The 27,004-nt window shown below is 35.8% G+C and overlaps 1 protein-coding gene across 1 annotated transcript in view; it reads right to left on the bottom strand.

Moving 5' to 3' along the window:
• Positions 1-27,004, bottom strand: part of ATP11A (ATPase phospholipid transporting 11A) — a 119,137-nt gene that overhangs the window by 11,449 nt on the left and 80,684 nt on the right. The window contains exons 11-28 of the mRNA XM_066545307.1: positions 26,793-26,943; positions 25,392-25,589; positions 22,823-22,996; positions 21,267-21,430; positions 20,911-20,982; positions 19,330-19,403; positions 18,987-19,090; positions 17,123-17,304; positions 16,398-16,649; positions 14,354-14,528; positions 13,020-13,122; positions 12,614-12,759; positions 11,582-11,641; positions 9,856-9,983; positions 7,996-8,131; positions 7,403-7,426; positions 2,210-2,275; positions 1,825-1,928 (exon numbers count right to left, since the gene is read on the bottom strand). Of these exons, the coding sequence (XP_066401404.1) occupies positions 1,825-1,928; positions 2,210-2,275; positions 7,403-7,426; positions 7,996-8,131; positions 9,856-9,983; positions 11,582-11,641; positions 12,614-12,759; positions 13,020-13,122; positions 14,354-14,528; positions 16,398-16,649; positions 17,123-17,304; positions 18,987-19,090; positions 19,330-19,403; positions 20,911-20,982; positions 21,267-21,430; positions 22,823-22,996; positions 25,392-25,589; positions 26,793-26,943 (2,313 nt within the window). The remainder of the gene's footprint in view (positions 1-1,824; positions 1,929-2,209; positions 2,276-7,402; positions 7,427-7,995; positions 8,132-9,855; positions 9,984-11,581; positions 11,642-12,613; positions 12,760-13,019; positions 13,123-14,353; positions 14,529-16,397; positions 16,650-17,122; positions 17,305-18,986; positions 19,091-19,329; positions 19,404-20,910; positions 20,983-21,266; positions 21,431-22,822; positions 22,997-25,391; positions 25,590-26,792; positions 26,944-27,004) is intronic.

Raw genomic sequence — 27,004 nt, forward strand, 5'->3', positions numbered from 1 at the left:
AAGATAAAATAATGATTACATTTCAATACACAAAATAAAGGCTGACAGTATTAAATACAAGAATTATGCCAGTGGTGAAATACTTCAGGTTCAGTTTCCCAGTTTGTGGGAGTTCATCCATCCCAGTCTTCTCAATGGGAGCTGGTGCTAACCATGCACCATCTGGAGGTAACTACCTTCCTTTTGTCTTCCAGACTGCAGGAAATATCATGCTGTCCCCTCCCTGCCATAGTGTCTCTCCCTTGCAAAGATAAATTAAGTTCATTCTTAACATGTTTATTATTTTCCATGTACCCTTATCTTGCCCCAGGTATTTTCCACCTTTCTTCTTAGTGTCCCACCCACCATTGCCCTGATCTTTGCTAAGGCACACGCCTTTGTGTGTATCCTCAGACTAATCTTGTTAACCACACTTATTTTCATACCTCTCAGGCTCTCATAAGTATCTCTAATACTTTCATGTTATGCTCCCCTCCTATTCACCACGTACTTATCTAACCACACTATTAATACCTTCTCTTCCCAACCTCCTTGTATCCCATGCAGTTGGATGATCATTAAAATGCCAGCACTGTATGGTACTGGGAACCAGAGGCCACAATCACCGAGCCAAGATCAAGGGACAGTTTGGAGCAACACTGCAGTGTAAAACCAGTTGGGCAGTTTCCTGACGGTTTTCAAAATGTGATAGTATTTGCATACTAAAAAGCTAACTAAGCTGAAATTCATTTTTATCTACACACAGTCACATCTTTAACACATAGCAATGCTGGTTGGAAAACCATTGGGAAAATGTCACTTCTGCAAACTGACGCTGAAGAAACTGAGATCTGATATTACTAGAAAAAAGAGGCAGCTAAATATCCAAGGAGTTAAGAAGTAGTTACTCATTTGCAAAAGCCACACTAAATACAAATCCATTCTCTAAATTAAATGGCATCTTAATCACCAAGCAATAGTTTGCCCCCTCCTTCTCTAGTCCATCAAAATACTGTGAATACAAAGTAGAATTGTAGTTAACTACTAGCAGTAGTTAAAAAGATGGCCTTGTAACTGAGAGCGCTGCAAGTGTGAAGCAAAATTTCCATCTCCTGATGGCAATCAGGCACAATAAGGAACTGAACTTGTTCCAACTTATTTCCTTTCCAAAAATTTCAGTTTCAAGTCCTCAGAACTTTTAATAGCAAAACCCCCCAACACTTTAAATTGGGTATGCCCAAGAGTTATACTAATCCCTACAAAGCTTCTTACCAACACGAATAAGTAGGTGATCAGACACCTACAGTAACTCCACTTTGCTAAGTAAGGAGGCAAAACAATGAGCTCAAACACAGGACTCTTGGACATGCACATGACTTGGATATTGAGTTCTGCTCCCTGTCTCTAGTTTGACTGCTACAGCTAGCTTCCAAGCCCAGCAGGTAGGTGGGTAGTCATCTACTGCACAGACATGACCTATTTTGTGACATTTTGACTCAGAAAGGCAATGTCAGCTCCTTGAACCAATGCTTGGTTGGTTCAAGAAGCTTCTTGAAGCTTCTTGAAGCTTCAAGCAGCCCTTGGACTGCTTCTGACTGACACTACGAGATAAAACCCAGTGGTAGTCTGGGGTCTGATATTCTCCATGCGTTCTTCTTTAAGAAGATTTTAGCAGACATGCATTGATTGAAGAGCTGAGCAATCTAGTTAGCAATTATGATGTGTTTAAAATAGAGTTCTGCATTATATAAAGGCTAAATTTAATTCTGTGACAAGAAGGTGAAATATAACAACTTTATGTTTCTGAAACAACTTTTGCAATGCAATTAATATTACGGGTCATACCAAATAATTCCTCCCCAGAGTAGAGAAAAGACAATGTAGAATACCAGTGATCCCCAGATCACGAAGTGATTTATCCACGTCCAATAGTGTGTATCTATTGCAAGCTGAAAAAAAGATAATATATCATGTTATTACTATCTAGACACAACTGGAATTCCCAGCAGAAGATAAAAGAGAATTATACCCTTTGAAAATAGGGGAGAATTCTACACAGAAGTAGTTAAAAACATCTTTCAAGTTTGAGCACAGTTAAGAAGGCACAGATAGCAAACTCTCTATTCAAAGTAATAAAACAATGCATGATAATATAAACTAATATAAATAAGCAACAATTAAAAAACAAGTTTTAAGAAAGTTTCAGTGGATAAAATACAGCATACCTTACCTTAAATGTAACCGTGAATACAAGCACAGTAAACACCACTGTTCCAAAGGTCCAAGTTCCAAATATCTATAAAAAATAGTCCAAAGCAGTTATAGCCAATATTGTTCACTATGTTGTCAATTGTTCAGAGTAAACATCTTAAAGCTTAGTATTGCTTTGTACTATGACCTGACACTTGAGCAAAATGACTTCCTACATGATCTATCCAGTGCAAAGTGCTCTGGTTTCTTGCTCTGTGTGTACACACCTCAGATTTCAGACAGACAGAAAAAGACCACAACCAACATTCTGCTCTGAACTTGAAGTTCACACATATGTTTCCTAATAAAAATCAAGGGTAGCACAATTAACAAATTATTGAGATTGAAAAACAAACTGCAGTCATTTCATCAATCTTCTTGGATGCCATCTTTTTCCTGATTTCCCTTCTCTGTTGGATGTCCTTTGCATCCAACAATTTCTTGGAGATTCAACAGCGTGTTATACAGATAAGCATAAGAATATTATAACCATACAAGTACAAAAATGTCCACATATGTTTTAAGACGTTACCCTTTTAACTTGTGTTTGATTTTCTCCCCACTTGCATAATGACATAAAAACATCTCTGCTTTTCAGGTGGGCAGAAACGACCATTAATGCTGACAAGGGAAGAACTAGTGGTGAATATTGTCACAGAGGATTGCCTGGACTTCAGTAGCTACCAGATGACCAGGTTCAGGATCCAGAGAAATACTGGGAAAGTAAGCAACAGTTAGGATGCTGTATTTTAGAAGAGACTGTGTTTGATTCAGGGTATTGCACCCATGAAAGAGAAGTGTCCAAGAGATTCAAATTGCTTTGAAAGATAACTCTTGAGATCTCATGAACTCCCTTCTGCAGTTACAACTTCAGCAATGAGACAACTTCCACGCAGGCATGGAATTTCAGCAGAAGATCCACCTGGCAAAGCAGGATGTTACTACATGGATAAAAAGGCAAAATGGGAGCATTCAAGAGATGACAATGTGGGCAGGCAGCAAACAGCATAAAAGCAGAAGAACAAATCACATCTAAAACTCAGCTCTAACTAGGATTACTGAGGGGTGTTTAGTGGGACAGAAAAGATATTTACAGATATCCTTGCTTCAAAGGAAGAATGGAAGTCTGCTGATGGAGTGGTAGGACAACCTAGTGGAAAGTTTCAAAGAAAATGCTGAATTACTCAATACTCTGGATAATAGTCTTCACTAACAAACCTCCTCCTTGCATTTAGCAGCAAAGCTTGGGAATAAAGGAGCAGGCAACAGTGTGGGACCAACAGGTTGAGTTGTTTTTAAGAAGGAAAAGCAGTGGATGCAATGTATTTTGAATTTAACAAGGCATTTGACACTTGGACAGTAACGAAGCAGGGGTTGGCTAAATGGACTACTACTACAGTTTAAAACTGGTTGAACCACTGGACTCAAAAGTCCTTGATGGATGGTTAGCTTCTGGTAATCAGTCAACCACACTAGGAACAGCAACTGGGCTGGAAAATCATGGAATATCCCTGTCAGTAGCTGGATGGTGACAGAATATCATGAGCAAACTACCAGGTGGCATAAAAATAGAGAACAGCTGAAATAATGAATAACAGAGTTTCAATCCAGAGGGACCTGTGCTGATTTGAGAAGCAGGCTAACAGATACCTTATGGAATTAAATAAGGAGAAGTGCAAAGATTTACACCTATGATGGAGCAGTGACTGGCTGTGCAATGGCCCTGCTGAAAAGGAAGTTGCAGTGGGGTTATGTGGACTACAGGCTGAATACAAGCCTATACTGTGCTCTCTCTATAAATAAGGTAAACTGCACAGCAACTGGAAGGATCATGGCCCTTGATGAAAGGTTATTATTCCCATCTACTCAGCTACACTGAGGTTCAACCTGGAACACTGTGCTTGGTTTTGGGCCCCTCAGTTCATGAGTAATGTGAAAAAAATAAGAGATGATCAGTAGCCTGCAACTAAGGTGTTTACCAGCCTATGGCTCTTCTGCAAAGAGGGGTGGAGGAGCTTAGTCTGGTGAAGGGAAGGTTGAGAAACAATCTAGCAGCTGCCCACAAATGCCTGAAGAACTACAAAAATGAAGAACTGGAACAAATTCCTCTTCAGCAACAAGAAATATTCTGCTTAGGTATTGTGAGAAATTTTTCCACCATGAAGACAGAAGAACATTGGAATAGGTTGCCCTGGAAGGTTATGGAATCTGTATCTTCTTCAGAGATACTGAAATCCTGAAAAAGACTAGACAAAGCCTTCAGCAAATTAATTTTAATTAGCCCTGCACAGAGCAGTGAGTTGAACTGGATTATGTCCAATCTACACTTTTCTGTATGAGCTCACCCAATATTACATGGCAGGGTATCCATGTGGGAAGATGATCACATAAATATGCTCTATGTGAAAAACTTTGAATGAAGACTACAGCCAGCCACAGGACATAAATCAGTAGGAAGCTAGGCTAAGATAACGCAATCAACCAGGAATAGAAAAAAAATTAAAACAAACAAATGACTGGCCAAAAGATTCATTATTTTCAGTAACCATTTCACTCTTTTAAAACTACTGACTGTGTCACCAAGTCTATTGAACACTAGATAAAATTCAGAAAACCTTCATCATTTGGATCTTTTACTTTGATATGTAATAGGGTCATGCCATCATTATATTTTCTGTGATCTAAAAAGCCTGTGCAGTTAACACCAGACAGGAATCTGGATCAGCAACTTCCAATCATTCCATTTACCAACTTTCTTCTTGCAGATTCTCTTGTCATATGTAGCATCTCTCAGAGAACCTAATGTCAGTCTAAATTTCTGCACACTGAACAGATTTATCCATATTTGCAATAAAAGTTGCTAGATTAAATAAAGCATTTGAAACAACCTTCCCCTGTCTGTTTGTTAGGCTAGATAGAAAGCATTGCTCTGCAGTCAAATCCCTTATCCACCCATCTTACTGACTCAGAAAGTGAGGTCCCAGCACAGGGACAAGATCCATAAAACTGCTACTTTGGCACAGAGAAAGGTAAGCAAAGCAATACGGGAAGGTGTGAGTTACAAAGATTCACAATGTCTGTTAAACCCTGAATGTCTCAAGATACTACTCATGCCTTCAGGCAATGAATTGTTCTTCTGTAAGTCTGTTTATTAACATCTAGTTTATTAATAAGTATTTTCCTACGTTCTGCTCCCAGCCTATCCAAGACTTCACTTCCTCCTACTGTGATTTTATTTGTTGATCTTCCATGATCCAGTTCAGCATACTGCTCACCTATCTTCCTTCCTGTTGTTTTGTATTTCTCATTCAGTTATTCCTTTTAACTTAGCCTCTCTCAACCCAGCTTAATTGCATTTAATGTACTCTGTATTAAATGTGAAAATAAAGAAAATCACCCAGGAAATACATTTTATTATATGGGTAAACTAAGATGACATTTGCAATCTGCCACAACTTCTACAGTTCCTCCCTTTCTTCTTACCTTTCTTCTGTAGCTGGTTTCTGACTGTATGTTTTTGCAACACCAACCATGATGTCCTATCCATAGTGGAACACCATACACACAAAGCAGTATCACAAATTATTAACAATTTATAGGAGATAAATCTTTGGCATCTTAGTTTTGCTTACCAGAAAATGACCAAGGGAGGCATTTATGAAGTAGATCTCAGTGATTAGAAGTACACTTTTCCATTATTCTAGTAATATCATACTACAGGAAGAAAATAGTTTCAAACTAATTTCTAAACACTGAGAAACATTTTAGGGGGAATTGTGTTTGGAAGCAAGCTTAATGGTACGTTCATTTTAGTTTGACATTGTATGGGAAAGATCTTGACTTTAGTAATTTTTTACTAGTTTTGTAATAACAGTGATTAGTTCATTTGTGGGGGAAAAAAAATTCTAAATTTTTGCTTCAGTACCCATTTTAACAATCTGGAACCTGACTTGTATCACTACGTATCATTTAAGGCATTAGTGTTTCTGTCAGCTCTTTTATGTTCTTCACTGCTTTCCACCTTTCCCCTGTTCAATAATAACATTTGCAGTAGCAAACCTTTCAAACCTTCAAATTCTTCACTGACTTTTTCCAGATGTAGCATAATTAAAAAACTGGGAAATAACTATCAACACCTATTAGTATTCATTTGTGCATGAACTCATGTAAGTGTCTCTGACTATTCCTGAACACTAGAAATTTTCAAGCCTTTAAATCTAAAATTGCAGTTCAATATCTCTCAAGTTTTATACATAAACATAGGCATGCATCCTCAAAATAATGAAAAATTTTCTATCACAGACATTCAAGATTCAGAATGTCCCCTGAAGCAACACATTATCTTCAAGTGTTAACATGGGTATCTAGTTGTAGACTTCAACATTTGAAATTTGAGAATTAGGCATTAATCTGGCTTTAGAGCCTTAGAATTAGACTGAATGTGTGCAATGGAAGACAACTAGAATTTCAGAAAGGAACTGAGTCAGAATATTTGCAATACAAACTGTTTACAAAATTGGTACATGTATGGTAACTCTAATTTTCAGCACCATAAGTATATGGTGATGAAGAATTTTGAACATCTAACAGAGAGCATAATGGTACCACCAAAAAAAGCTATGGTGCAGTGTGTAGTTCTGTCTAGTGGAAGTTCACTGTGTCCTTAGGAAAAATGCTTTTTGACAAGTGTTCTCTCTCACACTAGAAGTTCATTTCCCTGACAGATGTCACAAAGGTGGTTTTTAATGGTATGTGAACACTCCATTTCTAGCAAATGTGCATGTTTCATACAGGCAACAAAATTGTGTTGAGTTTATTTTCTCTCTCACTTTGAGGACATTTCCTAAAGCCATTAAAGCACATTATAGCATAAACTGTAAAATATTTCTGTAGCAGAGAGCCAGCAACAAAACATAGGTTACAGAAAAGCATACAACAGAATAACAAAATGCAAGCAAGCAAAAAGCTTTTTTAAAGTTCATGGTTCTTTACCACACCTCATACACCTCAATACACATTGTATGAAGTTCCTTTTATTTTAAGTACTTATAGAGTAGCTATAAAGAACATTTCTAACTGTAGGCTTAAATGATATTTTACTGCTCTTTAACAGTTTAATTTAAGAACAGTGAAAGATGAAATGGATATCATGACAAATCCACAGTAGTCTTACCATGTGAGTGCTGGTTGTCATTAGCTGAGGATAGGAAGAGAAGCAAGTAGCAAAAAGAAAAAAGCACACAAATAAAATAGACCAAAATATCAATGGATAAAATAAATAAAATGCAAAAGTTCATAAAATTTGCATTCATGTGACTGCAAAGCAAGTAGAGATAGATTACTTTAAGCTGCTATATGTCAAAAAAATTAAACTATTAAAAAGCTTGTTACATTTAAGATCTTTTATGATCATTCATAACTACTCTACTAAGAGTGTTTTGATATGTTAAATAGATTATCATCAGATGCATGTTAAGTAAGAAATGGAAAAGTTACTGTATAAATTCAGAAGTAATACGTGGAATTTATGTTATATATTCCTCCTAATTAGTATACAATCCTATGTCTCTGCTTACTAATACACAGTATGGTTTATTGCATAGTTCAGATTTTACTAAACAGATAACCCATATATCCCACAGTAACTCACAAAAAAGTTATAATGAAATTTCTTTCATGAAATACCGAAGAAAACAATTAAAACTATGTTCATTTTGCAATTGGCATTAAAAAAATTACCACTGACAGATGAAATCCAACACTAACCTGTCCATTGCTGGTCACAACTGTGTTGTCTAACAAAAAATAGGCACCAAAGAAAAATACCACAGCATCAAACACTCCTAGGAATGTCCAATAAATAAATGCACGCCAGCGCAGCAAAGCATTCTTGGCAACATCTCTGTGTGAGACAAGAAACGTATTTATTATCAGCAGGTTTGAAAATCCCAGATAAATGGGATAATTCATACTGTTTCTTGAAAACCACAACATTTCCACATTACAACTGTCTACCACTTCAAATCTAACTCCTTCCTCAAAATGTCCTCTTTATTTATTTTTATTTAATTCCTACTAAACCCTTTTTACTGCTCCCTGTAATTCTGCTTATTTCAACAATGGCAAACTCCCTGTGCTGTACTCATTTACTTTTCAGTCTTTTTAGAGAAGGTATCTCTTTTCCAGTGCTTGCTGTGTATGTCATGATCCACTGCAGATATTAAATGGAAACACTAGAGGTCTCTGGAGACTTTGCTTTATTTCCCCTAGGATACTTTTACATGGACTATTGCAACAAAATAAAAAATTAACTTTATGTGGAATGTGAAACAAGGGGGTTGCAGTTGACTTGAAGCTTCAGGTCAAATAGAGTTTCTTGAATGTTTTTCCACAAAAAGGGAGGGATTTGTCAACAACAGAACTCTTCACTAGCATGCATTTTCTTACTACAAAAAATTTTAAATGTTACAACTTGAGTTCTTCTCCACAGAATGGGTATGTATCAACTTGGCATATAGTATAGAACACATCAGAGTAAATCAGGACATAGTTAAATGAAAACCCTGAGTTACAGAAACATTTACTACCAACCACTGCTTCCACCATATGAAATTTATAAAGACTGTCTGATGACCTTATAAAGTAATTTCTCCCCAGAAATTAACAATACAGACTGTAAACCCATATGTGGTCAACAATAGCCTCACCTGGCCCAGAAGAACTACTATTGCCCAAAACAGCTTAGCAATAGGCTCTCTTAGGTATCCAAACCCAGAAGTTTCTCACAAATAAGCTCTGCTAGCTTTCATAAACCAAAAAAAGGCTTCTGAACTACCATTTCTAAATTAAAAACATTCAAAACATCAAAGAGAAAATAAAAACATTACTGTTGAAGCTCAACATTTCTTGTATTCCTCTTCAATTTCATTGTTAAAAACATATCACTACATTGATTAACGTTTGGGCAGCTAATATTGCTTCTTTCAAAGAATGTTTTTTCTTTGATTATCTACTGTTACCCCTCCCTGAAATATACTGGCTTTGCAGCTACAAGGATCTAACTGGACACAGTTCTGTTCCTAATTTAGATGGCCAAATGCAGTTAATAAGCAAGAACTGTATTTCAAGTGGCTAAAAACCTAAACAAGTCAATCCCAATGCCCAGAAGTGAGTTAACAATGCAGAGGATAATGCTGGACACCTGCACAGGATACATACTCTGATACACTCTAACAATCTTTCAGAATAAAACATGTAAACGAGAAAAAAACAGCATGTTTTCTTTTTTAAAAATACTTCTGTTCTGCATGCTTCCTCCCCATGGTTGGAGGAAATAAAGAATTCTAAAATAAATCTCCTAACTTGATTTTGTTAAAGAGTGATTTCTGTTTTGCTCTCACTCCCTTTGTAGCAAATGCATGGTGTGGTTTGTAAATGTGCATATAAAACTACATGTTTATCTACTGTACTTTGTAGGCCATGCATGTGATCTTCAACCCTTCTGTTGCACTGTATCTGATGTTGATGTATCCTTGTGGTACAGAAATCCTGAGGACTTCCACTGTAACAGACACAGATCCCACAACCGAACAGTCAAACTTTGGAATACAAGTGTTTTAATTTTACCTGTACAAGGAAGGCTCTCTCTTGAGTGTCTCTGGACTGACATGTTGTTCCATTAGACTGTACAAGAGGATAGGAAGGGAGGTGAAGCTGATATTGTACAGTGTTAGATACGCAGTATCATATAAAGTCTGTAGATGGAAAAGAATTAAATCAACTACTTTTAATTTAAAATTATATCTTACTTTAAAATTAAATCCTCTGCATGAGACTTGATTTAAATGAATACATGAACTTCTGCAGGCAACCAAACCATTCCTTCAGAATGGAGGTAAATATCCCTGAACAGCTGCTAACTGATATAGGATAACTCTTCACTTGTATTCCTTTTACCTGGAGAAAAAAGATCAGCAGAAAAATCCATTTCATGGACCAGTCTGGTCCATATACTGGCCCCTCCTATTGTATCAGCTGTTAATACCAACTCCAAAGTACCCAAACTGAAGAGCACATTCCTTTAGAGGCAGAAATTCTTCTCTGACACCACATCCATGTATCTCACTTCTCTTTTATCTCCTCAATGTATATAAAACATGGAGATATTCAGAGAAGAAGGAAGAGCACTCCAGATGTTTTCCAGCTGTGTATGACTGCAATGAGCTTCGCAAACATCCCAAAGATGAAACATTCCACCAATGCGTCTTTGATGCTTCTTCTCACTGAGATGCTTTTTCACATATGTATCATCAGTGGTACCTTCAAACCTCCCATGCCACCCCACAAAGAGAGCTGTTTATTTCTCAAAACCTATTTGGTAATAATTTATTCTGGAAAAATTGCTATCAAAACCCCCTTTATAATTCAAAATTTTATTTATCACTTAAAAAGATAAAAATTGAGCTAAATTTTCATAACACATGCTTTCATATCCAAATCATAATAATGCTTTATAAAAACCTACAAAGCTTTCAGTGGTTGTTTGAAATGGAAACCAAAACAGAAGAAACAGTTTTGTCATTTTAACTCCTCCTGGGGCTTTCTTTCAACAAATTCAAAGCAATAGTACTATTTTCTCCCAATTAAAGCCAACTCTCACTCAATTTAATACTGAAAACATAAACCCTTTTCATCTAAATTCAGTCATTCATTCCTTTGTTTTTTGCTCCCTCATTCAGAAGAAGGAAGAGGTAGATCTTTTCTACACAAATTAGATGAGAGCAAGGGAGAAAGAAACAAAAATTTAGGAAGGCAAATACTGATCATCTCCTGAATGATGGCACTTTTCTGGTGAGCAACAGTTCACTTTTCCTCTATTTTTCAGTTTTTATATTTTCTTTTCAACTAATTGAATGCTGCTATTCATCTGAAATTTGTAATGCATAGCTGTTCGTACTAGAGAAGTTTATTGTTTATTGTACTAGTTTATTGTTTCATTTTCATTCTGGATTCTAAAAATGAGCAACTGATTCAATTACTCATCTTTCAGGATTTCCTCTATTCACATCCAGTAGGCTTAAATCTAACTGATTGTACATTTCCCACAGACATTTCACTTTGCACTGCCATTTCCAAATACTGTATTTCTGTATTCCTTGACTTTAACATTGCTTTTATGATAATTCATATAACTGACTTCTGTATCTTAAATGCAATTGCCACTGAATACCATAAGAACCAGAAGTGATGTTGTTCTTTGTAAATTAACACTAAATTCTCAGGAAGATCCTTTTTTTGTTACAAAAAAAAGCAAAAAAGATAATATTACATTGATGGAAAAAGATCAACTAACCTGTTGTGAAAACCCACAGAAGAACTGATATAAAAACTGAGGAAAAATGAAGCAGACATTCTGAAAAACAAAGTGACTGCTGTCAAGTGAAATGCAAGCACCAATTTATATACAAGGCTATAGATTTGTATATCATAGTTTTATAATGCTAACAATAGTAAGCATTGCAGGAACAGTAGACAAAACTACATATGTTAAATCCCAACAGTCACATCTTGCAGTAGTACTATTAGAAAAAAACCCACTTAAAATATTTTCAAGACAATCCTACAAGGCTACAGTTTGAAAATTGAAGGGCAGTAAAATTTGGGATCCAGGAATACAGTTCAGTTAAAGCAAAGCAAAAAAGGGACAATCTGCAGGAGGAGATAAACCATGAGAAGCAAGCATGGATGCTCATGGATTAGCATGGTTACCAGCAAAGCAACTGTAAGATGTTTCTAGCTGTAACCTCAAATGCCATCTTCTCCCAATTATACCTACAGTCAAACACCAGAACTCTGAATTACTTTGTGACAGTTCCTTTCTATAATCTTTCATTGCTTACCAAAAGAACTTGGACTGGATACCAACATTTTGAAATAACAAAACTCTCTAAATAGGTGGATGCTCACTATGAACTTTCTCCCCCTACACTATCCTAATGAATTTAGCATAACTTAATCTGCAGTGATGTCTAAGTTGTCAAATACTATTTCCAATGTGCTTTAAAAGTTCACTATAGAGACAACCTGGAAGGTACTGGAAATAAGCAAAACAGTCTGAGCTGGAATTTGCAGGATATGAAAAAATAAGTTAAGAATTTTGGTTTTAAATGTAACATCAATTACAGAATCTATCTATATAAAAGCTATTTCACTTCATGTTCAGAATAAAACCAATAATCCCACTTCAGCACTGCATCTGGTATTCAAGAAAATCTCTTTCTGGAACTGTTGCTGGTTTGTACCATTAGCTGGAAAAACTGTATATAGTCAGATATTACGATATAAGTTTTTGAGGTTTATGTAATTGGAATAAGCATTCTCCTACCTTATAAAAGAAGTATTGCACAAGTTCAGATATCCTAATGTAATAAAAATGCCCATGAACAAGCAACATTTTTTTCAAATGTTTAAATTTAGGTATTGCATAGTCACTGTTTCTTGCTGCTTGACGACCTTCTTTGCCAATGACTCCTTTAAAAAACAAAAAAGAGGTGAAGCTATTTACTAACTAAAGAACTATTAAAAAGATACAATTAATTGCAAAAGTATGTAATAATGCTATGGTACTGATGTAATGGGAGATCACGACTGTATCTCATACAATTCCTAGGATAAATGCACTAAAAGTTGTCTATAACACATATAAGCTGATTCTTTGAGATTGCCTAGTTTTAAGAAATGTATGGGTTTTGTAATTTCCCTTGAAATAATATTCTAATCAGCAGGCTTACCTATACCAACATGTGCTTCTAGAATCATACTGACATCATTGGCTCCATCACCAATTGCTAATGTGATAGGACGTTCTTTTGATAACTTAATCAACTTTACAATCTGGAAAAAAAATAGTGTTAGAAATTCTCCTCTGTAATGGTTTGCTTATTTTGCATAAGTATAACATTAAAAAAAATTTACCAAGATGGTTTAATAAGAAATTCTCTGAAGGAACACAAAAGCAACATTACTCAATGCAACAGTTAGGCATAAAGATCACCATTTCTTCATGTTACAAAGTATTTGCTCCCAACATTTTTAAATACTTCCAAACTACTTTGAGAGAGATGGGACAGGACAAAGGAAGAGCCAAAGAATGAAAGCCGTTGTTGAGATTGCTTAATGTTGTGTCAGTGCATCAATAAATTAAGAGGGTTCCAGAGACAGAGTGCATCATTTCAAACAAATCCTGAAATGAAAGACTAAAAACTTCTCTTTCTCATCTGTGTTGAACTTTTTTCCTACATTTAAGAAAATGTATTGGACTCTGTATACATATAAAAACTATTGACGTAAAAATTATCCAAAAATTTGACTCCAAATGTCTCCATTACAAGTTATCACCTCTGTAAATTTGGTACCAAGTAAGATGCAACTAAAAACTTCTACAAACCTCCAGATAGTTATAGTGCTGGCTAAATACATCTGTTAATGTGAATAAGGGTTACATATGCTGTACCTGCACACTGAGAAAAAGATATGACAAACTCAGAGAAAAAAGGAATGCATATTCCAGTACTTCTTTCCTTTAAAAGTTCTTCACCTATCTTGAGAGGTTTCAGTAATGGAAGGATATATTTTTACTTCATACAAACAACAAATGCAATATTCAGGTATACTTAAACATGGTAACGCACACACTTTTTGTCTGGATTCTTCTTGGCTTTCCACTTAGGTTAAAAACAGAGAAAAAATATCACTCTGCATTAATAAATAGGTTCTTATAGTGTCAAAAGAGTAGACCATACAAAGATTGTTAGGTTAAAAAGAGAGCAGTTAGTTCATTTATTAAATATGTTCATACTAGCATATACCAACCATAAAATTTGAATAATATGTAGCTAAATCAAATTCAGATGCACAGCTGGGTGCTGTTTTAGCAATACCATTATCTAAATTGCTTGCCAGCAGAAATTCTCCTCTCCATTTTTTTTTTTACATTTTTCCATTTTAGAAGATACAAAAATGAATGGTAGCATCTTAAGTTATCACAGTAAGTCATACAGTGTATTAACTTTCAGTATTTACGTATGTGCATCACCAACAAGCAATTACGAAACTAAACACAAACCTGTGCTTTTTGCAGAGGTGCCATTCGACAGCATAACACTGCAGTGCAGTTCCTGCAAATATTAAGAAAGATCTCTCTGTAGTTACCAGAGCTCCCATCGTGTCTTGGTTTCATTATTAATGATAATGCTGCTCCATCAATAATTAAACCATAATCTTGAGTATCAGCTGAAAGTCTGTTCGGAGATAAAATATAAACTAAGTGTCACTATAAAATTCTCAGACACATTTAAAATCTGGCAATAAGAATTATGTGAAAATCAATTAATGAAAAAATAATGAGTATAGAATACTGCAAAGTTAATACATTTCCAAAGGAAATTCCTAGTATAAGACTGATATTTACAACATCTTAAAAGTCTGGATTATGTTGAAAATACTCAGTGCTTCACCAGTTTGAATGCATAAATCTGATACCTCAGTGACTTGACCAGTGAGTGTAAGTGTATAATAAACGACTTTTCAGTTTGGTTTGAAAAGGTTCCAAGAACTGCAGTGAGGTAAACCAAGCTGCAGGAATGAATAAAGTTGATTTTGCAGCACACTCCATAACACAGAGGAAAAATAAGTTAAAGGCCTTTGTAACTCTGATGAGGAAATATTTTTTATTTACAGAAGTAAATGGTGCCTTGAAGGAAATGCCTAAAAGAAACCTGTTGGCCCAGATGGATAAAGCCAGCATCTACATCTAGAGTATAGATATTTTGCCTTTAGAGTAGTGGCTTAGTCAAATACAGGTTTACTTTTATTTGTAACACTAAAATAATTATTTAAGTTTCCTATAATATTACAATATATTCTCACCCATAAAATTCTATTAGCAGTATGCCTGTAGTTATTTGAGCATTGTTAGAAGTGTAACCACACTCACAGGAAGTAGTTTATTCACTACTTCATCATACACTGAACAATGGGGAAGATAAGATGATCTGAACTGCAAGAACCATTTCTCTGGCATCCAGACAAGTTATTTCAGAGCACCCTTGCATCTGCCTGCAGTACACAGCAGCCTCAGGCTCCAGGTCAACAGTGAATGTTGTATAAATGTACACTGCGGTTTATTTTTACTCTCTTTTCAGTGTTCCAAGGTTATATACGACCGTGCATGGGATTTCAACAACCATGGTTTCACCAACACCAGTGTTTGTGAGAAAAACACATATTTATTATTAGGTATTTTAGGCATCTCCATCTTTTTTTACTAGAACAGAAGCTATTTTTGACAAGTAAGATAAAATTCTGTAAACTACGTTTAATAACAGTTCCCAGATATTTTCACCACTTTGCTACCGTTGGCACAAATAGGGCAATGCCATTGAGGTACAATGATATCAAATGTAAAGGTATCATTATGAAGTTCAAGCAATGTACTGAATGTTTGGTGTATTATAGTGAAATATTTTTAGCCTGAATTTGAGCATATAGGTAGAATCCTGCTTTTACTATCTTAGTACTATTCTCTACCTCTGGAGATAAAGGCAAAAAAAATAAATCCAAAGAGCTTTAACATGTAGAATTTGGCATTGCACAAAAAGTTAAACAAACATGTTTGACCACACCTTGTAAGACCTGTGCTACTTAAACAAAATGGTACAGATGACATGGAGAAAAATTAGTTATTTAACTGAATATACAAATGTTCTTGATTAGATCAATGGGGTATAAATTGTAAGGAGAACTAAGAAAAATTACCTGGTCTAGAGATTTAAGCTGTAAGGCTATGAGTTATAGAAAATCTCTGCTAAAATAGTATCACAAATGCTTGTTAACTCATTGCTAATAGTTTTATGGTGGAAAAATTATTACAGTATCAGTTGTGATTTTTCTTTTAATAGTCAAAGTAGCACCAGAAATAAGATAAAGAACCATGACTGAAACCCTAAATTTATCTAAACAAGCTTATACTTAATTGCCGTACAATAATCCACACATTAGCAACAGAAACTGAAACATACTGTGGCTCTTAAGGTAATTGGTCATAATTTCATTGTTTGCAAAATGCCCAGAAGCCCATTTCTGGCATGAAAATCCAAGTTTTTCCTTACCCTGAGAAGGTATCCCTGGTTAAGCTGCCATTTTGTCTTATGACAGTTTTATTTAGGTCAAAAAGCACATCGTGTAAACTCTGCTCCTCAATTTTCTTTGTGGTTAGCTCAAGTATTTGTGTATTTCTTCTGAAGAGTTTGCAAGCGTAGCAAGTAGCTGCAGCAGTCTCCATTTTGTCTCCTGTCAGAACCCAAACTTTAATTCCTGCTTTCTGGAGTGCTTCAATAGTATCAGCAGCTTTTTCTTGTAGCCTGTAAAGCCAATTGACAACATACATTGATGGATAGCTTGGAAATGACAAAGGCCTTTATTGAAAGATTTTCATAAACAAATTAAAAGTTTCAATAGAAATTATCAGATCTAAGAATTTTCCCCAAAGTAGGACTCTAAAAATGTTCGGTGGACTACTGTTTGTTTTTGAATCTTTTTAAGACGTAAAGATTCTTCCTTCATTTCCTCAATACCCATTTTGTAGTTCTTCCCTCTGGAACTTTTGCCTATTAACTTGATCAATAAATTATTACACAGTTCAAATACACTGATTTTTGTACACTCAACTATTATTAGTTGCTCACTAGGTTATAAAGTTACCATGTGTAACTTTAGTAAGCTAAGTGTGTGGAATCAATTAAAATAAGGGGTTTCCCAAAAATTATCTAATGCAGAAAAAAAGTCTTCAATTACTTTGTCATCATCACTGAAGATAAGAAACAACGAAACTAACCGATCTTCAACAGCTGTAGCACCAAGTAATATAAAATCTGTTTCTATCTTCTCATACACTTCTGCCAATTTCTTATCCCGCTCCTGAAGGGCCAGCTTTGCACTCTGAAGCAGCTTCTGTACATCGCGATATTCTTCTGCTGAGAGCTTCTTATATGCAACACACAACGTTCGCAGTCCCTCCTAAAGAACGCAATCAAAAGAAACAAAATGCATTTTACAAAACTCTTCTTAGACTTCTTGCTGGTGTTTATGCTGGAGGATTTGAAAAAGGAACATCGTGAAGTGACTAAGTATAGACTAGTACAGTATAGTGTAGACTAGGATATGGTTCAGCTTACTTAATTCTGTTCTGCTCTAGAAGCAGTTACAACCTGATTGACCAACCTCAATCTCCAGAAGGTAAACAGCTCAGTGATCCAACTGGATATATGAGATTACAAGGGAAGGCAAACTCAAGATAAAGGTTTCTTTCCCTATGTGTATAATTAGGCAGGATGAGTTAGAATAAATAATAGTAATATAAATAGTAGCTCTGCAGAGTCTGATTTTGATGTTGTGCTGCAGCAGATCCACAGACAGGGAGCAAACATCACAAAGAGAACTGAAAGTGAAAATCCAACTGTACCATTTCAATCAAGTGAAAACTAGAATTTAGCTGTGGGTGTTGCAGACTGCATCAAACTTCTAGACTGAGTGATGAATAAGAAAGCAAGTATATAGATTGTGTAAGGTGAGGAGAAACCCATAAGGTTTTGCCACCTGAGTTATATATTGCTTCTCACAACACCATTTAACTGGCATTTCAGCTTCCTTAACTTTAATTCATCTGGTAAGTCTTTGTATAGTTACTTATTACCAAACCAAGAAGGACAATTATTAAAATATCTCCCTGCCTCTTGAAACTTAAAAAAGCAGGTGCCAGATATTTTCTTTGAGAGGCTTCTGTATATAGGAGCCAGTCCTATTTCCAATTATGCAGGATGAAAAAATAGGTGCTGGTCTGGATTTATTTCTTGACAGACACTGAATGGATATTATATGTAAATACTTTTCAATTTCATTAGCCTCTTTTACTTGCAATTGTCAGACAGCTGTCCCATAAAATGAAGCTTGGTAAAGCACTTTGAGAGCTTTTTGCTTCAAAACAAAAGCAGGTGACGCTGTAGCAGGTTTTTTTTTCACGTATCTGTAATAATACTTTGTTTTCAGTTTGAGTACTGGATGCCAGCAAATTATATTCTATGTAAGACTGGCAGTTGTCCTGCATTGCAATGAGTTCTGCATATTTTTAGATACAACAAAATTCAATACTTGACTACTCCAAATACTACTTTCAGGTAAAACCAAGTTCTAAATTTCTTTTGAAGATGATCAGCCAGTTCATAGCTGATTTTTAGCGAGCAAAAATATAAGATATTGATGATCACTCCACTGTCTCAGAGCTTGTAAAGCAATCAAAGGCAGCAAATCACAGTTGCTAAGGCTGGGGGCTGAAACTAGCAATAGTTTTTACAGAGATTTACTGTTTTTCACTTCTCTTCTATCCAAAAATTAATTCAAACCACATTAGTGAAATTGCCATACTAATGAGCTAACTGATGACCTCTGGTTTAACATACAGTTGGGCATATCTAATGTATTCATATTGCACCACAACTGACATTTGGAAGATGAGCTAGAGGACAGATGCAAATAAGGGAGTTACACAGACTGCTAGCCACAAAGCCTGAGTGAACCTTGGCATAGAATAACCTTGGTGCCTGTAAAAACAAATCTGTTAGCAGAAAATGCAGGAGGTCAGGACACTTAATTTCTTTTGGACACTGATATCATGTGAACAGATCAATAAAATGGAATCTTACCACTGCATTGCGTTGTACTCGGGATCGTACTTGGTCAATTTTACCTTCTTTAACCCTAGGAAATATGGAGGAATCTGCTCCCTTACAAAACAGAAATATATCACCTAAAAGAGACAGCATATGGAATTCAAAATGACCAAATATAATTTCTTCAAAAACCATCCAAATTAATAACTCTTCAAAATGTTTTCTTCCAACTTTTTGGTAACATTGTACTTATGCTAGTACCTGGTCCCTTATTTTACAAAGAAGGGCATACAGACTGTGTTTAATGCTTAACTCTGATAAATCTGAAACAAATTCAAGTGAGACAAAGAAATCAAACAGAATGTGACAGCCCTACCTGTTGGAGATTTAACAATTACACTCATTCGCCGTCTCACAGAATCAAAACTGAAAACCTCCAGTAATTCAAACCTGAAACAGAAACAGAAATATTTTTTACACAACTCTATTTTTTCCTATTCCTAAAGTGGTTGTTATGACTTCAAACACATAAATTAAACATTTCTTCTAACATGGAAGATTATGTTGAGTAACATGGAATATGAAACTAGTACAGAATGAAACAGCAGGCTGTAAATAATAAGTAAGGAAAGCCCTCAGCTCCCAGTTACTTGAAACAACTTGTGATGTCCCTAAGTACCCTCAGATGTATATATATGTATATGTCACTCAAATATAAGTAGAAGACTAGAAGCCTTGCAGCAGAGCACTGTACTGATTATAAAGTATGTTTCTATGTATAATACTTAGACATAGACTTAGAACTTGAAATGCATGCTTACACCCAAGTCTTTATTTTATATTTTTCTAGTTTTTATTATTCCTAATCTCCCAAAAGTGCTAACCTAATTCCATAATCTTGCTCAAATGTTTATAGATAATTTATTCAAGTGAAAAGAAAAATATTTCTTTTTACTGGTTTTATACTTGCCATTATTTCTATATTTGATTTTATCACATGTTCCTTTCCTTTTTAAGAGGAAAAATGAACACAAGCTCCTGCTGCACTGTTTTGGTTTAATCAGTTTACTTCTATCATTTACTCTCTTATCTATTTCTCCTAACTTAAGAGAGCCTCCCTTTTCCAGAGCAAACATAAACAATCCCATCATAAATCCCAACTTTTTCAGGATTCGTCTCTGTCCAAATCTGCATGTTTAATTAAATCACTCAGTCCTAAGTCTTTTTAACACCCTAGAACTCAGACCTGTGCAAAGCTACATCAGGCCTATGTCTACAAACTGTGATGCATTTGGGAGAAAATTCTCAATGATTACAGTGATTTCTTCTGAGTCACCAAATGATACTGACTCCAGTTCTTATGAGCTGAGCCTAAAAAGTCTCCATATTATCCTAAGAGGAGGTAAAGTTACAGCAGGGTTCCTATATTTGTGTCCAAGAGTCCCTGTGCAGTTGGCAGAGTACCCAAGCAGGAAGATTTGGATATACCAGAGACTTAACCAGCAGACATCTAGAGATGTGTAAGGTAAATTTTCAAGGGTATGCACATACCACAAAACAACTGTACTATTTCAATGTTATTGAAAATTTGACTCATATTTATGTTCCACAAAATTTATTCTACAGATATTACCCTCCTGTAAATTCCATGGATTATCTGTGAACAGCAAACTGGGTACACAGCATTTTCTATTAAGAATATACAAAACCATCAGGAACTATTAGATTAGGTCATGAATCTCACACCACACCTTCCTTGTCATACCAATATTTTATACTGCATATAATGTCAAAAAAGTGAAGGTAATTAAAATTACTTAATTTTCTTAATTTGTCTACTAAAATGCAAGGTTCTTGGCTTTCCTGACTTAGAAATTCATCTGTAAGGAAACAATGGTTTATTAAACGCATCAACAAAAACTCATCAGTCTATTTTGTTATCTTTTTAACCACTCACTTTTCTATGTTATTTTCCCGATTTAAGATCTCCATGTAATTTTCTTTCAGCCTTAGATAGGTGTAACCAAGTCTGTAAAATGAAACACAGAATAAGAGAATGAATGTAACAAATATATAATTATCCAGTTTAAGCATTGTCATAAGGATTTAAAACTAAGCCCACAACAAACCAACACCAAAATCCCAAATTGTTTTTAGTTTATTTTAGGCTATGAATATTCATGAATTCATGTTAAGAAAACAATCAGCTGTAGATTGGTGTTTGTTATTATGATTTTTGTTCTGAAAACAAATTTGAGATTCAGTGATTAGATCTGTAGTTTAGAAAAATATAATACCTAAGTACACACATACCTCTGTATTCCTTCAACTAAAGCAACTTCATCAGGTGATGATGATATATATATACAGGGTTTTCTTGGTACCTGGCTTTTCTTCAAACCATCTACGCTATCATCATCCTTTACCTGAACAGTGTGGCAGAGACAAAGAGCTCGGAAAAATAGTTCCTCTCTCTCCTGAGAAATAAAAGGAACGGCTGTCATTATGTGTTATCGCTTGAAAACTCTTCTTTCTCTTCTTTTTGGAGGTGATCCATATCACTGATTACTGCTGATTATTAATCAAACAAAGGCAGGCTCCTTGAGGGGGAGCCAGGTCTTTCTCTGTGGTAACCACACAATTGTGTCACAGCTGTTTGTACCCTTAGCATTTCCACACCAGTCAAGCTAATGATGCAAAAAACCCCCAGCGTGCATCTTCTACCTCCTCTGAATGCCTACATGCAGCTGAAGGTGTTTTTTCTTTACTTTTGCTTAAACTTTAACAACTTGTATTAATTACATACTAGTCAAGGTACCATTTAGAACTCCTGACCTCACACAGAAGGATGTAGTACCTGGAGCACAGGTCTTAGCAGGGCTTACAGATTTCAATCTCTTGAGCAGCTTGAACACCCTTCAGAACTAAATAAATTACTGAAGTGCACATACTTTGGCAGCCAAACACTTCTTATAAAATTTCAGATAGTTTAGTAATGACAGCTGCCACCAGAAAGAGATTTCTATTTCATGGATACCTGGGTGTGTTTTATCTTTATCTTTGTGCCTGAAACCTATTCTTCTGTGCTGTTAAATGCAAACTGTCTGTGACATTGTGATTCCAAGATAAAAACTCACCATACCTCGGGACCACATTCTGAGGGCCATGGGTGAGAGACATAAGGCTGCTAACCTACACCAACATATTTTAAGAGACCTCATTTTGTCACAGTGAAGGGTATGATATGAAGTGAGTGTGACTATGATACTGTACTGATGTAATAAAAAATACATTGTACTTTGGCTGTGATTATCCTGCCCATATACACCCTGCTCACCTGTTGGCATGTGAACACTCCCGAACTTTCAACTAATTTTCAACTTTCAACACAGCAAATAACCACAATACATACATGCTGTAGGTAGCACACTTCAGATGTGGCTAAATTAAGTCACATTTTAAAGTAATTTAATCTGATCATAAACCATTCTCTGGCCACATTTTCACTCAGTGATGACTAAGTAAGTGATTGCACGAAGCCCCCATTTTCCCCTTCGAGGATTTTCCTGTCTTGCTTTCTCTGTTGTAGCTAAGGTTAAATGGAAACCAGTTATCTGTGTCTGTAGCTATTAACCAGAGAAAGCTCTATATTTAGGTTTTGACTCAGCTTTACAAGTGCATTAAAATGAGAACCTTCCCATTAAGCCTTTAAATCTTACTCTTAACTAGGAAATTAAAATGTCTATGCAGTTATCTACTTTGATTAATAAAATTCAAGAATGTTGGATTTCTAACATTCCCTTTATCAGTACAGTTCCATTTTCATGTTTCATTGTAAAAAACCAAGAACATATAGAGAGTTATCATACCTTTCCACTACTTCCTGGAGATGAATCAATCATATCAATGCCTGTACAATCATGGAGGATTTGGCCATTGCAGATAACATGTGGTACGTAAACATGCCCTTCAATGCAACATTCTACAAATTCCATATTGTTCTCAGTTAATGTTCCTGTTTTATCTGTGAAGACATACTCAATCTGCAAACGAGCACAAAATAAAAACCGCAGGAATGTGAACAGAATTTTCCAATGTCTCCGAACAAAAACTCAGTTTATTACTGGGCTACACCTTCCTTTGAAAATCCTTATGCTCTTTCAGAAAAGGAAGACAACAATTTCTTTTGGCTGTTATCTTCATAGAAATATAGGCCCTGAAAGATTTTATCCTGTAAGAGTATCAAACAATCCTATCTTTTGCCTCATAACGGATGTAAATGATGTTTTTAACCTACTCCCACTCTCTCTCTAGGTCCTTTTTAGTTTTTAATGTCTTTCTTGCTGCAAGACAGATATTTATAGAAACAAAATGCATACAAATTTCATTTCCCAGGGATTATTATTTAATGCACATGCCTGGATGTGGATCAGTTACTGTCAGAACAGTCTTTAGGGTAGTATCAGAATTCCCCACTACAATTATGTTAGTTTAAATCAGGATTGTGGACACATACTGTTATACGCCTGGGCACTGTAATTGCCCTGGAAACACTCATTTTGTCTCAATATTGAATTTTTTATTAACTTCATCTTTTACAATGATCCCCAGTGCTTAAGTCTAACAAAATTAAAACTGAAACCAAAATCTGAACTATCAACTAGAAGAACTAGATTGGCTCAATTTTGGATCCTGGATGTAGGTATTGCATACATACTGCATGTCATATTTGATAAACTAAAAAATGAAGTAAGGTAAGGAACTAAACACTGAAAATAAGGCTATTATTTAGAATTTATCAGATTGTTTATGAAACTTCACCATTTATGCAGTGCACCGAGCAAACTAAAAACCAAATAAATTTTTGCTTAGTCTTCAAAAACATCATTAATTATGCACACTTTCCACTGAGATTGACTTTTATAATATGCACTAATCTGAAAAGGCAAATGCCAAATTTTATGGTGGCTTGTTATCTGTAGACAAAATTCCTGCAATTAAACTTTTTTCTGAGTGGATAGGATTTATATGGATTTTTTTCATCTCAACCCCTACATTCAGTTTCATCATTAAATTTACAAAATGCTATCAATCAAGTCATTCAGTGTGTTGCTTTGTCACTGTGTTTCCTCATGTTCAGACAGACCCTCCAGATTCAGGTTGTGCCCACTGCCTCTGGTCACCACTGAGAAAATCCTGGCTCTATCCTCTTAGTACCCTCCTGTTCAGGTATTTGTATAGATTGGTAAGATCTTCCCTGAACCTTCTTTCCTCCAGGCTGGACAGTCCCAGCTCTCTCTACCTGTCTTTGCATGAGCCATGGAAAGTCCAGTCCCTTGTCTGTCTTTGTGGTCCTTCACTAGGCTCCCTCCAGTACACTCCTGTGTCAGTACTGGGGAGCCCAGAGCTGGACACAGCACTCCAGGTGAGCCCTGCAGAGGGGTAGGATCACCTCCCCTGACCTGCTGGCAACACTTTGCCTAATGCAGCTCATGATACCCCTGGCCCTCTCTGCCATAGAGACACACTGCTGGCTCATGCTGAACTTGATTTCCATCAGGAGACACAGGTCCTTTCCTGCAAAGCTGCTTTCCAGCTGGATGGCCCCCAGTCACCCAAATCATTCATGATCAGGATGGGAGCCATACTGACCCCAGTGTACACTGCTAGATGCTGGCCTCCCACTGTGCACCCCTCTGAGCCTGGCTGTTCACCCCCTGCTCAATCCACCTCACTGTCTGCTCATCCAGGCTGTAAATGCTCTTTGAGGATCTTATTGGAGGCAATGTCAATTGTCTGCCATAATCATGAAATACCTGGTACCACCCTTAATTCAAATAGATATGTATCCTTAAAACCTTTATTACCTGTTTGACTAGAAAGAAATAAAACATCTTATTTATTTATTTGAAAAGCTTATGAAAGTATTTTTAACTGAGATCTTAAATATTTTCTCAAACAACATTTATCTGTATCTGTCTCAAGTTGATGATTTTCTTAAGACAGAACAGAATTTCTCTTCAAAAATGAGGCTGCCCATTGATCATTTTAATGGATGAAACTTGTGTCTGGAGATGCAGTGTCAGTCTAGTCAGACAAAAAGGGATTTTTTTTTTTTTGCATCTAACTTTTAATCTAAGGAAGCTAGATGCTTATATAATTTCCCTCTATAATCAATGGAGAAGAAGTGTTTATTCCTTAATACTACAGTAATACTGATTGAATTTCACTGACTGGGTGAGAAATCAGAATTTTTGATTCTGAAAACAAAAATATCTCCGATTTTATATTTAAATTTAATCAGCACTAAAGAAAATGCACATGTAGTTGCAAAAAACCTCAAAATAAAACAAAACTAAAAAACCTTGAAGCAGCAATCTTAAAATAAAAAATTACAGTAGAAACAGTTGGAAAAAAATATAATTCAATGAAATTTACCTGTCCCAACTCTTCATTGAGGTCAGAAGTGTTCACCAGTGGTCCTTCACCTGTACCCTCATCAAACATTTCCTCATCCCATGCAAGGAAATAAGAACCAAGAAATTTCTGCATTTCCACAGTGACATACATGGAGACAGGAATAATGTAGTTGAAAAGAACCATGAATGCAAGGAAATCTGTAAAAGCTTGAAGAAACTGACAAAGAAACAAGATGGAAATATTGATTTTTCATGTACCATTAAACACTGCAAGATTACTACACGTATTTACAAATCAGTTTTTTCAAATAACTTTTGAACAATAAGCAATGTCTTTCAAAGCTTGCAGTTCACAGCACAGGATGTAAACCTTCATGATTTTTAACATCACAACTGGCATGCAATAGAGTTTTTTCTTTGAAATTTGCATTTTTCTTTACAGATATACAGGTGCAGAATGCCATAACATAGCATTATTGTAAAGTTCTAGAGCAACTAATGAGCATGGTGAAGACTTTTTGGGGAACAAGGGAAACATTAACATGTACAATAAAAAAATACAAAAAAAATAGCATAGTTCCATAGCAACTCCTTCAAGGATTACCAAATTACATAACTTTCAGGCAGCATTTCATAAATAAATAAAGGGTTTCCCTTCCCTCTCTCAACACAAGCAAAATGTATGCACATAACCTGGCTCAATTTTTCAGTGGTGGAGACTTGGTGGAGTTACAGTCAACCTGCTGAGCAAGCTGAGACAGTGCTACTGGTGCTAATGGGAACTCTAGAAAGCCTGCCTAGCATGTGCTCCTCATGCATTTAGGATAAGGAAGCAAATTTTCCCTTAGTCTGACTGGGAGGATTTAGTGAAATAAATATTGTGCTTTCTGTAGGGCAGGGTTCAGCTCATTGCCTGGGATGCTCTGGGTATCCATTCAGGACAATGTCCTTTTTCCTGTAAGAACACCTGGCACTGGTGACTGATGCTCTCTGATGCCTCGAGCCCTCATAACAGAATAATATGAAACTAAGCTTATGAGGGGCATTTTCATGGAGATTCCCACAGTGGATTATTTTGACCATGTCTCTTACAGAACTGCCAATAGCTGTGGGATTCCTTCCAGCCCTTGTATTTCTCAGTGAGAGGTCAATTCTTTAGTAATTTATATAAATAACAGGCAGCTCCAAAACACTTTCATGAAGCTTTTTATATTAAACTAGAGATTTTCTCATCAGTTAAATTCACACATACAACTTAAGGGCAAAAATTTAACATACAAGCTTTCTACAAGTACACTATCACCACTGTCAGCAAAAAAGCATGACTGGTAAGTAAGCAGGCTGTATATACTTTTCAGCAGAATCTCTATTAAATAAGAGTTTTGGGAAACTTTCTTGGTATTATCATTTATTTCCATACCAAATTTCTTTTCTTTTCAGGCTCTGTTTTCTGATTGTACCATGGCTCATCACGAAATGGTTCACTCTGCCAGGCATACTTCAGAACAGTATTTATTACTGCTTTACTGACGAGAATACAGAGGTATACAACAAGAAATACATTCATTGATCTAAAAAAAAAAAAGGGCAAAATAAGAACCCCATTAGCATATAAACAACAGAGTTTATTAG

The sequence above is a fragment of the Molothrus aeneus genome, chromosome 2, assembly GCF_037042795.1.
Source record: "Molothrus aeneus isolate 106 chromosome 2, BPBGC_Maene_1.0, whole genome shotgun sequence".
NCBI lineage: Eukaryota > Metazoa > Chordata > Aves > Passeriformes > Icteridae > Molothrus > Molothrus aeneus.